The following is a 17385-nucleotide window of genomic DNA, read 5'->3' on the forward strand; positions in this document are numbered from 1 at the left end:
TTGTGCAATAGTCTTCCTCACATTCATCTGTTCCTCAGTGATCGGCTGAAGAGCAAACATCTGGCTTACATACTTCCTACTCAGCATGAAGTCACACTGTGCTGGTAAAATGTTGTTCATCTTGTACCTTGTTTTTCAGAATTCTAAAAAACATTTTCACAGGCACATTTAATGCATCCATCCATTCTGCAGAATAGTTTCTGCAGTTTTGCTGTATTTGTGTGTGGGTGTGGGTGTGGGTGTGTAGCAGAACAATAACAACATTCTCTAGGTCAATATTTTCCAACCTTAGCCATTTTAAGATGTGTGGTCTTAGGAAAAACTATTCTAGGGGCTGATTTAGAAACTAGGAGGTTGTGAGTTCGAGGCCTCACTTGGGCATGAAAGCTAGTTGGTGAAAGCCATTCATTCTTCCATCCCCAGTTCCTGTCGGCAAACTATTATTCAGTAATAAAAATCAAAAGCTTCTTTTGAGGGCACAATGTACTGGGATGAGACAAAAAAACTAAGCAGTAACTGGTGAATTCCTAATGTTCTTTCCAGCTTCTGGCCCCTCTGTGTGAGCAGCCAAAACAGACCGCTTGTATCCAAATGCAGCCACACATACAAGCCAACATTTAAGTCTAGAAAGACAACCCAGCTTTTCTTGATGGAACATTTGACTTAGTTGGTCAGACATTTCCAGTTCTGCTGCAGCAACCCAATAGTATTCATGACTATTCTTGAAGGGTATGCACACAACCACAGCAACGTGCAAACTGGGGCAGAAAGGAGCATGGTGAAAAGATAATTTCTTGCACACAGCTGTGCTTCACGCCTGGGTTCGGAATTCCCTATCTACCCTGTAATTTGAACAGCCCTTGTGACTCCACCCCTTCTATACATTAATAGCAGTTCCTCAGTCCAAGCCAGCCCAGTCATCTGATGGATCCCAACAGGTGTACCCTCCGTGGTCTGCTCGTCTTCCCCCAGCCCCCAACCTCCTCCCCTCTGGGATAACAGGGCTGGCATTTGAACATGCTTAGCTACGACAAGCCTTTTGGGAGACGCTTCCAGCAACTCTCGGTACTCCTTGCCATAGGAGCAAAAGCAGCACCTAGCCCCTCTTTCTACCCTACACTTTCCAGCCATGACCGAAGGCAAGGCTCTCAAAGTCCGGGTGACCTTCGCTATTATTCTGATAGGGGTTGCCTTGATGTTCACAGCAGTGGTGACCGATCATTGGGCTGTGCTGAATCCTAAGGTGGAGGAATACAACACTACCTGTGAGACAGCTCACTTTGGGCTATGGAGGCTTTGCATCAAACGGATCTACATTGAAGAAAACAACATGGAGAAGGAACAAGGTTGTGGGCCCATAAGCCTGCCAGGAGGTATGTTGGTTGGTCTGATTCCTAAGCACCATGGCAGCCTTGCTTTAGGGCAGGGTCTCCAACCTTGGCCACTTTAAGCCTGGCAGACTTCAACTCCCAGAATCCCCCAGCCAGCTTTGCTGGCTGGGGGATTCTGGGAGTTGAAGTCTGCCAGGCTTAAAGTGGCCAAGGTTGGAGACCCCTGCTTTAGGGCCATAACTTCTGCTTTCAGGTTAACCCTCTGGGCTATTTGTTCTCTCGTCTTTGAGGTTCTCTCTCTTGGCATAAATTATACGGTTACTTCCTACTACAGGCATAAATTTTCCAGGCTACTTCCTGATGGTTTTGTCGAGGAAGGAAAATGCATTAAAATAAAACTGGAGAGAATGGGCCATCACAGACCTAATAGTCATTCCTAAGAGGTCTGTAAAGGGCATGCATAAGCGCACCAACGTGCCTACTGTCCCTGTCTTAATGTTCCCTTTTATTCGTATCTATTTCATGTATTAATAATCATGTTTATACTTTTATATATATATATATATATGTATTATCAAATGCATGCTTGACAAAATAAATAAATAAAATAAAATTGGCATTCCACATCCAAGAATGGGAATGTGATTGAGTGCAAAGGAAAGTTCTAAGAAAACATCTCCATGTTTTTCACGTAATTGATCAAGGTTTGTGAATAGATCCTGCCCACTTCAAAGCCCTAGACTCCCAAGGATTGTGTTCAAATCATATTGTGCACGGTTGATACATACATTGGGTTTTGATTTTTCCAAGGGTTGTGATGCCAGGAAGAGAGCTCACTCTCCAGCTATTCGTTTGTACATTTGTGTTGCTGGTTTGGCTTCAGAAAGAAATGGGAAGTGGTTTATTTTTTAAATAAAAAAATAAAAGAAGAAATTGAATAATGAAATTATCATCTGTGTTTAAATAATATGGTGATTGGCATTAGAAGAATGTACTGGAATATTGAATAATTAAATAATGAAGGATTATAATTGAATACAAGTATGTATATTAACATTAGAGATACTATTAAAGTTATTATTTTTGCCTGTATCAAAATGTTGATGCTTACACTGTTTATGTATTGATGTGTAGTACATGTAGAATAAAATAAAAAAAACTTGATTTAAAAAAAAAGAAAGAAAGAAAGAAATGGGAAGTGGGGGAGGGGCTGGTCTTTTCCATCCTACTAGACTGGAAGGGTGGTTTCAAGGCAGAGAAAGTAAAGGCTACTGGAGTATGAATTCTGCACTGGGAACATGATACGGTAGACCAGGGGTCTCCAACCTTGGCAACTTTAAGACTTGTGGACTTCAACTCCCAGAATTCCTCAGACAGCAAAGCTGTCTGAGGAATTCTGGGAGTTGAAGTCCACAAGTCTTAAAGTGCCAAGGTTGGAGACCTGCGTAGACTGATTGGATGGAATGACCATACAGGTAGTCCTTGAGTTACAATCATAGCCGAGACAGGGATTTTCTTTGGCATAAGCCATTGCAGTTGTAAAATCAATCAGACCTGGTTTTATGGCACTTTTTATTACGTTCATTAAGTGAATCAGCAACAAAGGGTGTTTTTTTGTTTTGGGAATCAGAAAACTAGGTCCCAAATCATGATCACCTGACCACAGGATGCTGTGACCAGTCAGTCATAAATGTGAGCCGGTTGCCAAGCACTTGGATTGTTGATCACGTGACCCTGGGGTGATGGGTGTTCTGACAGTCTTAAGTGCAAGTACAGGTCATAAGCCGCTTTTTCCAGAACTGCTGTAACTTTGAACCACTGTTAAACATCAGAAAGCTTGAAAAATTAAAAGCAATAAAATCATTCCATTAAAAAACAAGGCAGGAAAGGGGTATTTACAGCTGGCACCTGGGGATAAGGAATGGAATAGAATAGAATCAGCTTCCCACTATGCAGGGTGAGACTCCTACCTCCAGCCAGCTTTTCGGCCTTGCGTGCAATAGCTGAGGCCAGCTGCAGCCCTCTGTCAAGCTCCCCTGTCACAGGAGGCCTACCATTCATTTTTCACTATCAGAAATATTAGAGAGGGGAAGGAGTCCTGGAGACTCACTAAAGCTTCCAGCAGGACCAGCATCTAGGAGGAAGGATGAACTGGGAAGGACTTCCAAAGGAGCAGCCTCTGCCAGGGGGCCCAAAACTAAGAGGCGCCAACCTCCTGGGGCGGGGCACTCATGCTGCCATGTTCTGTCCTAAGGGGAGACAACTCGGAGGAAGGTAGCGGTGGGTGAGATCACCCAGATTGCTTTCACATTTTTGCCAAGGGAAGGGGAGGGAGAGGGAAGGAAGAAGCCATTAGACATCTCGTGCTATTTCTGGTACTTTTAAGGGTTGTGGAGAAAATCTGATATCTGAGAGACCACTTATCTCCAACTGGTGCCATCCGCCCAGGACATTCCAGAAGGATGAATGTACTCCAAGTCCCTTCTATTGAACATTATCATCTGGTGTTGACTAAGGAGTTGCAGCCCCCCGAATAGCATCCCCTAGAGATAAAGAGGACACCCTTTCTTAGAATAGGATAGGATAGGAAGGATAGGATAGAATAGAACAGAACAGAACAGAACAGAATAGAATAGAATAGAATAATTGGAAGGGACCTTGGAGGTCTTCTAGTCCAACCCCTTTCCTAGGCAGGAAACCCTACACCACTTCAGACAAATGGTTATCCAACATCTTTTTAAAAACTTCTCGTGTTGGAGCATTCACAACTTCTGGAGGGAAGTTGTTCTATTGATTAATTGTTCAAACCAGTGGTGGGATTCAAAATTTCTTACTACCGGATCTGTGGCTGGGTGGGCGTGGCAGGGGAAGGCTACTGTAAAATCTCCAGTCAGAGGTGCTATTTACTGGTTCCCCACACTACTCAAAATTTCCTCTACCAGTTCTCTAGAACTGGTCAGAACCTGCTGAATACCACCTCTGGTTCTAACTGTCAGGACTGTCACACCCTGGAGGGCCAAAAGGCCTTGAAAATCTGGCTTTGGTCCTAGGTTGATGTTTTTGTGCCATGGCCCTTGTTTTGTTTGGTCACTTTTGTTGTCCAAGCAATTATTTAAATCTGGGTGTTCTGCATGGTTCAATATTTTAGCTGTTTTTATGTTTTCCGTAGCTTTGTGTACAGCCCAGAGTCCACTGGATGTGCCTGTCCAAACTCCTTCAAGTAAAAAAATACTGGGTTGGGGTGGTTTGTTTGTTTGCTTGTTTATTGCATTTGGGTTTTGTTAAGTTTGAGCAATGAGAGGCTGAACCAGAGCATGAGTGCAACAGTACTTTATTTTACAAATAAAGGGCTGACCGTGCTTGCCAAGCCTGGAACTGGCTCACAGCAATCAGCAGCCAGTTGGACCCCGCAGCCTGCTTTTATAGCTGGCTGCTGGGGAGAACCAACCAATGGGGAATGGGGAAATAACGCCCACACAAAGTGAGTGGACCTGAGTGAGAACTCCTTGAGTCCTCAGGACATAACACCCCTTCCCCCCAGATGCGAACACGCATAGTCCTTGAGGTAGATGGGGGTTTGTGTTGGCGCCCGGAGCGGCGCAACTCGGGAACATTGTCTGACTGTTCGGTATCAGTCTGTGACGGTTGAGCTGGCATAGTGTCGCCAACACTCTCTCTGGACTGGGCATCCTCGGAAACCACCGGGTTGGTTTCTGGGGTCAAGCTCTCGAGGTTGGATCCGGTTGGTCAACTCTCTGGGCACTGTCGTCCGAGTTTGGGCTGACCGGAACGACCGCTGGCGCAGACTGGTCACTGGGTGCGGTGTGGCTGGGTGGCGGATGAGACGGTTCCCCTTCGACTGGAGACTCTGGATTCTTGTTTGCGAGGTTGCTGAGGCGCCTTCTGAGTTGGTCTATGTGTCTCCTCCAGACGCGACCATCCTCCAGCCTTACTCTATACGATCTCGGCCCGGTGACGGCGATGACCTCGCCCGGAATCCAAAGTGGGTCCCCAGCGAAATTCCTAGCGAATATCGGCTCCTGTAACATAAAATGTCTAACCCCGAAGTGGAAGCGAGGGGAGAGTCAGGGCAGTATTGTGGGTGCAGTCTATCTAATACAGTCCTCAGGCGCCGGCCCATCAGAAGTTCCGCTGGGGACTTATTGGTGACTGTACAGGGGGTTGAGTGTTGGCTCATCAGGAACCGTGAGAGTTTGTGGTGCCAGTCATCTCTGCCAAACCTAGCGAGGGCCTCTTTGGTGGTCCTGACGGCCCTTTCAGCCAACCCATTACTCGCAGGGTGAAATGGGGCTGTGAAAATGTGGCGAATGCCTAGGTTGGCTGCAAAACGGCTGAATTCTACTGATGCGAACTGTGGGCCATTATCGGAGACCAAGGAGTCGGGTAGTCCATGTGTAACGAACAGGCGCGTTAACACGTTGGTGATTGCTAGTGTGGTGGTCGTGGATAGCTGCGCCACGTCTATCCACTTGGAATAAGCGTCCACGACCACTAGGAACATCTTTCCATGCACGGGGCCGGCCAGATCGATATGGATTCTAGACCAAGGGGCGCTGGCGCTCTCCCATCTGGTAGGGGTGGCGATGGGGGGAGCAGGACGGGATTCCTGGCAAATGCTGCAGGAACTTACCCAATTGACAATGTCCTCGTCTAGACCCGGCCACCACACGTAGCTGCGTGCCAACGCCTTCATTCTCACAATGCCGGGGTGTCCCTCGTGCAACGCTTCCAGGACTCGGGTACGCAGCGAGGTCGGAATGACCACTCGAGTGCCCCACAGAAGACAACCCTGCAAACTGGACAGCTCCTGCATGCGAGTCTTAAAGGGTGCGAATTTGTTATCAACATTGCCTCCCGGCCACCCCCTCCTCACCCAGTCGAGCACATGGGCGAGCGTTTGGTCTGCCTTGGTTTTGGCGGCGATGTCAAGGGCGGTGATGGGCAGGTCCAACTGGGTGATTTCAAAAATGGCATTGACAGGAGCTGGGTCTTCAGCCGGAGCGGGTAAGGGGCAGCGACTGAGCGTGTCAGCGTGGGATAGGGTTTTGCCCAGGCGGTGGATAAGTTTGTATGAGTAGGCCGCTAGGAAAAGTGTCCATCTTGTCATCCGAGGGGAGAGGACTTGAGGTGTCTGTTTGTCGCCGGCCAGTAGGCCCAGGAGGGGCTTATGGTCGGTGACCAGTTCGAAGAAGTGGCCAAAAAGGAATTCGTGAAACTTTTTCACGGCTGCAACAGCTGCTAGGGCTTCCTTGTCAATTTGGCTGTAATTTCGCTCCGTGGCCGAGAGCGTCCTGGAGAAAAAGGCGATGGGGGCCTCGGCGCCATTGGCGAGTCGGTGACTAAGGACCGCCTCAATTCCAAAAGGGGATGCGTCTGCTGCCAGTACTAAAGGAAGGTTGGGGTCGAATTGTATGAGCACTGCCTCTGACGTAAGTAGTGATTTGACGGCGTTAAACGCCTGGTCTTCTTTGTGCCCCCAGTGCCACGGTGACTTTTTGTCTAGTAATCTGTGTAGGGGTTCGGCTACTGAGGCTTTATGGGGCAAAAAGGATGCATAAAAGTTTAGGAGCCCCAAGAAAGCTTGTAGCTCCGTTTTGGAGGTCGGTGTGGGAGCTTCGTGGATCGCCCTGACCTTGGACTCCAGGGGTGAATGCCAGAGGCGTCAATTTTATAACCCAGAAAGTCCACCTGTCTAGTGGCAATGGCGCATTTTCTTTTTTTAACTTGAGGCCATGCTGTCTGAACCTCTCTAACACTGCTCGCACTCTCTGGAAGAGTTGGGGTCTGTCCCTGGCCGAGACCAAGATGTCGTCAGTAGGGTACTACACCAGGGAGGCCCTGTAAAATCCACTCCATGAGGGATTGAAAAATACCGGGGCAACACTTACGCCAAATTGGAGACGCTTGCATCGGAAGGCACCCCTTGAGTGACGATGGTCTGCAGTTCCGCTGTTTGGTTATCAACAGGGAACTGTTGATATGCTTGAGACATGTCCAATTTAGCAAAAATACTGCCCGGTTCGAATGTGTGCAATAAGTGCTGAATGACGGGCACGGGGTAGGCGCTAACTTGTAAATATTTATTGATTGTTGTCTTGTAGTCCGAGCAGATTCTCAGGCTACCATCTTTTTGAGGGTGTGACAATGGGCGTCTCCCACTTGGCGAAATCTGTTGGCTCAATGACCCCTTGTTTTAGTAGTTTATCCAATTCAGCGTCTAGTTTTGGTCGAATAGCAAATGGAACTCTACGTGGTTTTAATCTGATTGGGACTGCCTGGGGGTCAACAGTGAACGAGATGGGGGTTCCATTATAACACCCCAGCTCCTCGCTGAACACATCTGCGTAGTCAGCGAATAAGGAGTCAGTGTCTGAGGGTGAGACAGCATGGACTCCTGTTAACCCTAGGCCGAGGTGGGGAAACCAATCGAGCCCCAATAAGGTGGGTAGATTGCCGTTAACTACCACTAGAGGTAGGTGGCCTTTAAAAGCTCTAAAACTGACAAAGAACTTGCCTCTGCCGATCACGGGAATGGCCTTCCCTGGTAGTCCTTCAGACCGAACTGGCATCTCTGAAGCCGGGTAGTAGATAGGCTGGGGTGGAGTCTCTTGAGGGTGTTCCACGAGATTATTGAGAGCGCTGACCCTGTGTCAACCTCCATGTGGCACGGTTTACCTTCTAGGGAAACGGAGAGAGAAATTTTACTAACAGAGTGGCAAGTACGCCTGGCAAGGCGGTGCGTGCGACAGTTTAATACTTGCCTCTGTGGTCCCGAGTGCGAGGACGGGGGTCTTTGTGCAGCGCTTTGGGGGGCTTGGCAGACTCTCGCAATGTGCCCCCTCTTATGGCAGTTGTTGCAAACGGCTCCTTTAAACTTGCAGGTGGCCCTTTGATGTGATCCCCCACAGGCTAGGCACAGGGTGATGTGCTTGGGTGGACCGGTGTATTCTTGTTTGGCCCCTACCTGCGACCGTCTGTCATTGGTGAGGCGATGGACATCGTTCTCATCGTTGTGGCCTTCCTCCGCTTCCACCTCTCGGAATGGACTGGGAACGCTGCTAGCTTGGCGCTTGGGCCCTGAATTTCGGTGGCTGAGTTCGTTGCTAGCTCGGCTGCTAGGGCCTCCTCTACCGCTTGTGCGAGGTTGAGGTCTTTTTTAGCTAGCAGTCGCCTCTGTAGGTTGAGATCCTTGACCCCACAAACTAATTGATCGAGGAGCATGTCCTCCAGGTATGTTCCAAACCCGCAGTGCAGGGCTGCTGTTCTGAGGGCGGCCATATATTGGTTGATGGTCTCCTTACTTGATTGCTTCCTCATTCGGAACGTGAACCTCCTGGCGATTTGTGAAGGCCTGGGAGCGTAGTGGTTTGTGAGGATCTCAAGCAACTCGGACCACGGAACGTTTTTCAATTCTCTCGGCGCCACGAGTGCTGCAGCGGTATCGTAAACGGTGGCTCCGCAGTAGATTAGGAAATAGGATTTTTTCCGATGCTCTCCCGCATCCGACAGGCCGACCGCATCGATGTAATGATTGAAACGGTTCTTATACGATTCCCACTTCTCTTCGTCTGGTTTACCACGTTGGCAGCTAGCCGTTGGAGGTGTCTTGATTCGCGCCAAAAAAAGTGGGCGTTAGTGACTCTCTACAGCGCTGTGCTGTGATTCCTACTGGCTCGAAATTCAAATGACACCCGTTTGAATTTCGCGCCAAGTGCAGAGCGGCTGCGGCTTGCAGCGCTTCACTTTCCCCGTAGCGGGGCTAACAAGCGGCTACAGACGCTTCTAACTATTTGACTCAGACCGCTTTCTCTGGCTGCGGATCTGCGTTTGCTCTTTTTGATCGCTCGTTTCGCTAGCTGACCGCTCTCTCTGGCTGCGGATCAGCGTTTCCCTTGTCGCCAGCCGATCGCTCTCTCTGGGCTGTAGATCGGTGGCTAGTGACTCAGCGGTTGCAAGGTGCTTCTGGTAGCCATCCCACCCTCGTCGCCAGTGTTAAGTTTGAGCAATGAGAGGCTGAACCAGAGCATGAGTGCAACAGTACTTTATTTTACAAATAAAGGGCTGACCGTGCTTGCCAAGCCTGGAACTGGCTCACAGCAATCAGCAGCCAGTTGGACCCCGCAGCCTGCTTTTATAGCTGGCTGCTGGGGAGAACCAACCAATGGGGAATGGGGAAATAACGCCCACACAAAGTGAGTGGACCTGAGTGAGAACTCCTTGAGTCCTCAGGACATAACAGGTTTATTTACTCAATGTTGACACAGATTTTTACAAATATCCTTGACTTACAACCATAACTGGAGCCAAAATTTATGTTGCTAAATGGAACAGTTGTTAAGCAAGTTTTGCCCCATTTTACAAGTTTTCTAAAGTTGTTAAATGACTCGCTGCGGTTGTTAAGTGAATAACACAGCTAAGCGAATCTGCCTTCCCCATTGCCTTTGCTTGTCATAAAGTTGCAAACACTGATCACATGACCCCAGGACATGGCAACTGTCATAAGTACATGCCAGTTGCCAAGCAAGTGAACCTCGATCACGTTACAATAGGGTTCCTGCAACGGTCATAGGTATGAAAAACAGTCGTAAATAACTTTTTTCAGTGCCCTGGTAACTTTGAATGATCACTAAACGAACGATTATAAGACAAGGATTACCTGGACTGACCATATGATGGTGGTCTGTACAGGATTTCTCCAGCCTTGCTTGAAGTTGAACTGATGACATCTGCTTTGCTAGTGCTCCTAACAGGATCCAAATATCTGACTTGAAGAGATCCTCTCATCCTACTTCTTCCTCCCTCCTCTATAAACTTTAAGGGAGTAATAAGCAACTCTGAGTGTTCAGAGTCATCTCTTTCTTTCAATTTCAACGTTAACATATTCATTTCGGCACTTTCTGTTACTTTTCGTAATATCAGTTCTTCTTTAGGAATATTGGGAGTTTTCCATACCTGTGCGTACCTGCTCTGAATACTTCCTAATCTGAAATAAATGGCATGATTGGTTAGCAAACAGAACTAAAAAAATAAGACAAGAAATGTAACTGTAAGAAGCCTTAAGAACGTAAAATGTAAATTTGTAAATTATATAAGAATACAGAAGTAACAATTATAGTTAAAGTTATTAATTAATATTAGATAAATATAAATACAATGTGTTAAGATATTTAAGATAGTTAAGATAAGAACTTGTATAGATGTCAAGAATGTTGTTGAAACTATGATGTTTTATGTTGGAAACTATAGAAACTTAATCAAAACATATTTTAAAAAAAATAAAAAAGAAGCAACTCTGAGAAAAACTCCAAGATATTAACTAAGGCGGGGATCCTCGACCCCGGGTCAGGGACCAGCATTGTCCACAGCCCACCAGTGTTCTGACCCAACTCCCCAAACATGACAAACCCTCTGTAGTTGAAGCAATGAGTCCTTTATTAGGAGCGCCAGCAGCCATCGTTCACCTCAGGCTAACAAGTCTATCTTGTAGGGAGATGAATAGTTCTCTGCCACATCTATTCATCTCCGCCCGCTGCCTTTTATCCCCAGAGCTAGGGTGGGGCTTCGCTAGTAGAGGTGGCTCTTCCTTCCCCAGGATCAGTCCAGAGATTTCCACTGCTCTCCTCTCCTCTGCTTCTGCGCATCCGTGCGTCAGGCACTGGACCCAGATGTTCCTCCTGTTCCTCATCAGCCACCTCCAGACCTGGGGGCTATTGACTCTTCATCTGAGGGCTGACGGATGCCCCAGGCTTTGCCTCTATCTCTCTTTCTTTCTGTCAGCTCCAGTCCCTCTTCCCCCTTGGAGCTCTCAGGTTGCCTTGATGCTAATCCTGACTTCCACGCCTCCTCCTCATCTGATTCAGCTCCTCATCGGAGCCAGCGGCCGACAGGCCACAACAGCCAGGAACTGGGTTATGGAAATGAATGAAGCCCCATCCGTGTACAGCAGCACACAAACCACACACCCTTGGTTTGAGGAAAAACCACTTTTCACAGCACTCGTCCCTGGCTCCCCAAACTTGGGGGCTGCTAAACTAAGGTACTATTTCCCAGGGCCTGTATAGTCTCATAGATCAGAACCGGAAATTGTCAGTACAAATCTAGGACCTGTTCGAATGTACCCACTTGCCTGGGAATCTACCAGCCTATCGCATGTAAAGAATTCTTTCTACCGCACCGAACGATTCTTTGGTTATTTATTACGATTCATAATATTAACATGGAGTTGAAATGCATAACAACTCAAGCGATTGAAAGCAGCTCACCATGATATGGTGATTATTAATTGCACAGAAAGGGAAAGGTGGCTGCAAGAAAAAGTGTTTTGTGGAAGCCCAGCAATGACTGGAGCTGAAAGAATCTACAATATAAATCAAAGTGGATACAGCTCGTTCACGGTGGCCCCGTCCTCTTGTAACGAGAACCACAAAGACAACCTCTGAAGAGTTTTCACAACAAACACCCGGGTACCTGGGATTCTGTGACAGCTGTATGGCCAGAGGCTGGAACATTTTAATTGTTTTCCAACACAGCTTGGAGAGAACCACAGGACTCCCTATTTATCTTCCAGAGCATTGCCTTTTCCCTTTCCAACCAGCAGTGATTATCAAGAGAAAGCAAGTCTAAAGACAAATTGAATGCTTGCCATTTGTTAGCAGGAAAGCGAGCAGATGATTGCAAAGCTTTCAGCCCTTTAATTTAATTTTGCAAAGCACTAAATGTCTTGAGAGCACTATAAAAATAATAAAAGATAATTGCGGCGAGTAACAAATTGCAGGATCTGCCAGTCTGAAGAAATGTGAGAATGTCCAAAGAGTCTTGGATGATGGGAATCTGAGAAAAACAGCCAGTATTATTATTTACAATCCATTTTACTCAAATCCCAAGAAAGCCCATCAAACCGGTCTCTAAGCACGCTCATTGATCCTGCACCCCGCCCTCCCCAGTAGACCAATGTTTGTTAGGAGCCATCAATTCCAGTCACGTGGCTCATAGTTAACTCACCATCTCTATAATTGCCTCTTTGTTTACTGAGCAGATTTGAAAGGCAGCGGAGGGCCGTGGATTGATTTTCTCGATTCCCCGCCCCCACCCTATGCAGGTACATGGCTGACATACATCAGAGGCACCAAATACACTCCAGCTGCACTATTAGGAATCTGCTTTATGAAGACCTCTGTGGTTTATGAGCTTTAAATTCATCGAGTAATATCAAAGTAGATTAATGTGTATCATTTAGTGAGGATGCTTAGCATAGAATGTGTGCACACACAGAAGATGGGTGGATTTAGGAATGGATGGATGGATGGATGGATGCACGGAATAAATAGATTGATTAATCAGAAGGTAGATAGATATAGATGGATGATGAATATAGATAATGATAGATACAAAATAGATAGATAAAGATATAGATAGATAGATAGATAGATAGATAGATAGATAGATAGATAGATAGATGATAGATTAGACATAGAGAAATGATAGATTAGAGAGAGAGAGATGATATAGAGAGAGATGATAGATTAGAGATAGCTAGATAGATGGATGGATGGATGGATAGAAAGAGAGAGAAAGAGAGAGAGAGAGAATGAATACTGGTATCAGCTATAATAACACAATTTTGAAAGCTTGACAGGGTGTCCCTCTGGCTCCTCTTATGCACACAGGACCAAGGTGGAGTTGTCTGAGTCTCTTTTTTCAGGGTTTCTTCTTTCTCAGGGCTGAGGTGTTCCTTACAGTCTCTTTTACTCTTTCTTAACAATTTCCTTAACAGTATTCTTTTCATCTCAGCCATCCTCTACACAGATTGGTAGACAATTAATCCACCCCTATCTATGACCACCAGTAAGAGGCCATTCCTGTTCGCACCTTAACCATCTCCTGGGGATTAGGAATCCTCCAGCTAATGGAGATTCCCAGTGCTCTGCTAAGGACAGAAGATGAGTGAGTGAGAAGCCTGATTGCAGAACTTAGAATGAGAGTCTTCCAGCTAATGTATGTTCTTGTTGTTGTTAAAATATGTTACTGAGGCAACATAGCAATAAGTGAGCAAACCAGAGGCAGGTAGATAAAACGATGCATGTTTTAGTAGCAGATCAATCAGGTAGTCCTTGACTTCATTTAGTGAACATTTACAACAGCACTGAAAAAGTGACATATGACCATTTTTCTCACTTGTGACTGTTGAAGCATCCCCGTGGTCAGGTGATCAAAATTCAACTGCTTGGCGTCTGGTTCATATTTATGACGGTTACAATGTCCTGGGGTCATATGATCATCTTCTGCAAGCTTTTGACAAGCAAAGTCAATGGGGAAGCCAGATTCACTTAACAACCGGGTTACCAATTTAACAACAGTAAGCGAGTTACTTAGCAACCGTGACAAGAAAGATTGTGGAATGGGGCAAAAGGCACTTGACAACTCTCTCGCTTAGCAGTTTGGGCTGAACTGTGGTCATAAGTTGGAAGACTACTTGTATTCATTATAACAGAAAGTAGGATATCCCATAAGAAGAAAATAAGCTTTTTAAAAATAGAGTAACTAGAATAGAATAGAATAGAATAGAATAGAATAGAATAGAATAGAATAGAATAGAATAGAATTCTTTATTGGCCAAGTGTGATTGGACACGCAAGGAATTTGTCTTGGTGTAAATACTCTCAGTATACATAAAGAAAAGATACATTTGTTAAGAATCAGGAATCATAACATACAACACTTAATGATAGTCATAGGGTACAATCAGCAATCAAATCATACTAGGAAACAGTCAATATAAATCGTAAGTATACAAGTGACAAAGTTACAGTCATACAGTCACAAGTGGGAGGGGATGGGTGATAAGGAGTGATGACAAGATTAAGAGTAATAGTAGTGCAGACTTTGTAATAGTTGAACAGTGTTGAGGGAATTATGTGTTTAGCAGAGTGATGGCGTTAAGGAAAAACTGTCCTTGTGTCTAGTTGTTCTGATGTGCAATGCTCCAAAGCCTCGTTTTGAGGGAAGGAGTTGAAACAGTTTATGTCTGGGATGTGAGGGGTCTGTAAATATTTTCACAGCCCTCTTTTTGACTTGTGTAGTATACAGGTCCTCGATGGAAGGCAGGTTGGTAGTAATTGTTTTTTCTGCAGTCCTAATTACTCTCTGAAGTCTGTGTCTGTCCTGTTAAATTATTAAATAATCATTAAGGGGAATGCAATGGATACTTACCATTTTGCAGTGTGTTGTCTTATCGTTTTCCAGGTCAACCAGTTATCAAATATCCCTTCTTTATTTCCTTTTCAATCAATCCCTATCTATTAAAAATAAACCCCCTTGACAAAGGGATGTTCTTCGTTGTGAACTTACACAGATATTATCATGGCATAAGGAAAGAAGGATTGTGCTTTCCAAATAGAAGCCTCAGCCTGAAAGAAAAGTTTCATTGTCCCTAAATCCACATGACAAAAAAGGAATTAAATTTCATTTATTTGAACATGGCCCCTGCCTTTAGTTTCCCTTGTAGCGTTAAACTTCCAGCTGCTTTATAACATTAAAAAACATTATCTTAATTTAAAAATTAAAACGTAAACTGGTATTTCATGAGATGGTGGTGGCAGGTTTTCAGAAGAGGAGTTGTGTTTCAGGTTTGAATTGGACCCAGAGTACAAACTTGAGCAAAGGAAATGGACTAATCTAGCCAGTTATGATTTTTCCCAGCTGAATGTATTATTTTTCCTGAAGCTTAGCCCTTCAAAAAATATAGCTTCAGATACACATTCATTAAATTAATTTCCCTTCCCTTAAGCTTATATATATTTGCATTAAATAGAGATGACATTGCTTTGCAAATCATTACATTGTTTTAATAAGGTAAGCAAAGTATAAGGTCGTGTCATGATTGGCCTTGAATTTTGCAGGGAAGCAAGGGTTGAAATCCAAATAGCTATTTCCAGCCTTGGTATGTCTACCCTCACTTGGCAACAAGCCACCCTGCGTTCAGTGGAGCTTACAAAGAAAAAAGGATGTTGAGCCTTAGGCTTACACAAGATCAGGCCCCTGTTTACTCTGTCTCATCCACATACACAAACCTACCACTGTCCTACCACATTACAAATCAAATTCAAAAGCAGCTTATTAGGAGATACAGGGTACTGCTGATTGAATCTATTGATATCTAGCTCTATCTATGTATGTATCTATAAATCTATCAATATCTATCTGTCTATCTATCTATCATCTATATCTATCCATCAATTATTTATCTATCATTTATCTATGTCTATTGTCTATCATCTATCTTCTTTCTATCCTGTCTGTCTCCTTTTCTATTTATCAATCATTTTGTTCTATCCATCCATCTATCCATCCAAACCTCTGTGTGTGCATACATTCTATGTTAATGTATTATCTATCATCTCTCTCTGTCTCTTTCTCTATCTCTCTCTATCATTTCTATCTATGTATGTATCATCTATCTATAATCCATCCATCTCTCTCTCTCTCTCTCTCTCTCTCTCTAGCTATCATCCTTATCTAGCTATCATCTAGCTATCATCTATCCATCCATCCATCCATCCATTTCTCTTTCTATTTATCTCTCTTCTATCATCTATCTAGCATATCTATCTCTATCTATCATCTATTTAATTATCCTCTCTCTATACATGTGTGTGTGTGTGTGTGTGTGTGTAATATATATATGTATGTATGTATCAGTGGTGGTATTCTACTGGTTCGGCCCGATTTTACCGAGCCGGTAGCAGCAATGAGCAGCGCAGATCGAACCGGTTCTCTCCCGCTCTGCTGTTGGGCCCACCTGCCTGCCTGGCAGCACAATGTATAGGTCGGAGGGGTTTGAAGCGGGTAGTGATGCAGCTGCGGTGCGGCTTCTGGTCCGTGGTCATGTCTCATCTTCTGTGTGGGTGTGAGTCTGCTTTCTACATGGAAGTGTGGTGGTAGCATCTTGTGTGGCCCTTGTGGATGTGGTTCTGGTGTCATTCTTCATGTTAGGTACTCATCTGTTCATGAGGGCGGGTTTCCAAAGGGCTGGTACACCACACCGCAGTTGTATCACTACCCGCTTCAAACCCCTCCGACCCATACATGAAGCAAACTGACGCCCACCATGAAGATGCGACACGACCACGAACGCGAAGCCAAACAGCAGGATCACAGCTCACCAGCCCAAATCCCCTAGCAACTAAGACTAACCTGAGCACAACCAAGCCCCCACCTGAACAGAACATACCCCCAGCCAATCAGAGCACAGCCAGGCCCCCAACCAATAAGAACACACTCCCACCCAATCAGAACACAGCCAAGCCCCCACCCAATCAAGTCACACCCCCACTAGCAGTTAAAAGGAAGAAGCAGCTGCAAGCTCACATTACTCTGAGAAGCACAGAGCCGAAGACACAAGCCTGAAGATGATGAATGAGACTTCATCGAAACGTTGCCTAGATACTTTAAAAGCACAACTACAATGATGTGGGAAAATACCTGAACAAAGCTGAATGCCATTCATACATACATACATACGTACATACATACATACATATATATTCTTAAGTTTTCGCAGGTACCTACATGTGTGGTATTCAGCTTTGTTCGGGTATTTTCCCATGTCATTATAGTTGTGCTTTTAAAGTTGTAGCAACGTTTTGGCAGAATCTCATCTGCCATCATCAGGCTTCTGTATTGTTGTTGTCTGTGTATATATATATATATATATATATATATATATATATATATATATATATATATATATATATATATATATATATATATAATATCATTTATTATCTATTTAAACTATCATCTCCTGGCAGCTCCTGGTGTCATAAATCTAAGTAACATTCTTTGAATCCCAGCTGTAACACTTCTCCTATATCCCTCCCAAAGCCTGATAAGCCGTGTTCCACGGCTACATCATCATTAGTGCTGTCATTCGATGAAGCTTGGAAGACACATATGCTGCCTCTTCCAATAGCAGAGCAGAGGCATGCTTCCTCCTTAGACAGCTCTCCCAAGACTTTCGGTTGCCTTCCTGTGG

At 45.0% G+C, this 17385-nt stretch overlaps 1 protein-coding gene across 1 annotated transcript in view; it reads left to right on the plus strand.

Moving 5' to 3' along the window:
- Nucleotides 1–969: 969 nt before the first annotated feature.
- Nucleotides 970–17385, plus strand: part of CACNG1 (calcium voltage-gated channel auxiliary subunit gamma 1) — a 37384-nt gene continuing 20968 nt past the window's right edge. Inside the window, exon 1 of the mRNA XM_026711123.2 lies at nt 970–1373. Coding sequence (XP_026566908.1) covers nt 1130–1373 — 244 coding nt within the window. The 5' untranslated portion in view covers nt 970–1129. The remainder of the gene's footprint in view (nt 1374–17385) is intronic.

Source organism: Pseudonaja textilis, chromosome 2, assembly GCF_049901715.1.
Source record: "Pseudonaja textilis isolate UNSWEBS1 chromosome 2, rPseTex1.2, whole genome shotgun sequence".
NCBI classification, from domain to species: Eukaryota; Metazoa; Chordata; class Lepidosauria; order Squamata; family Elapidae; genus Pseudonaja; species Pseudonaja textilis.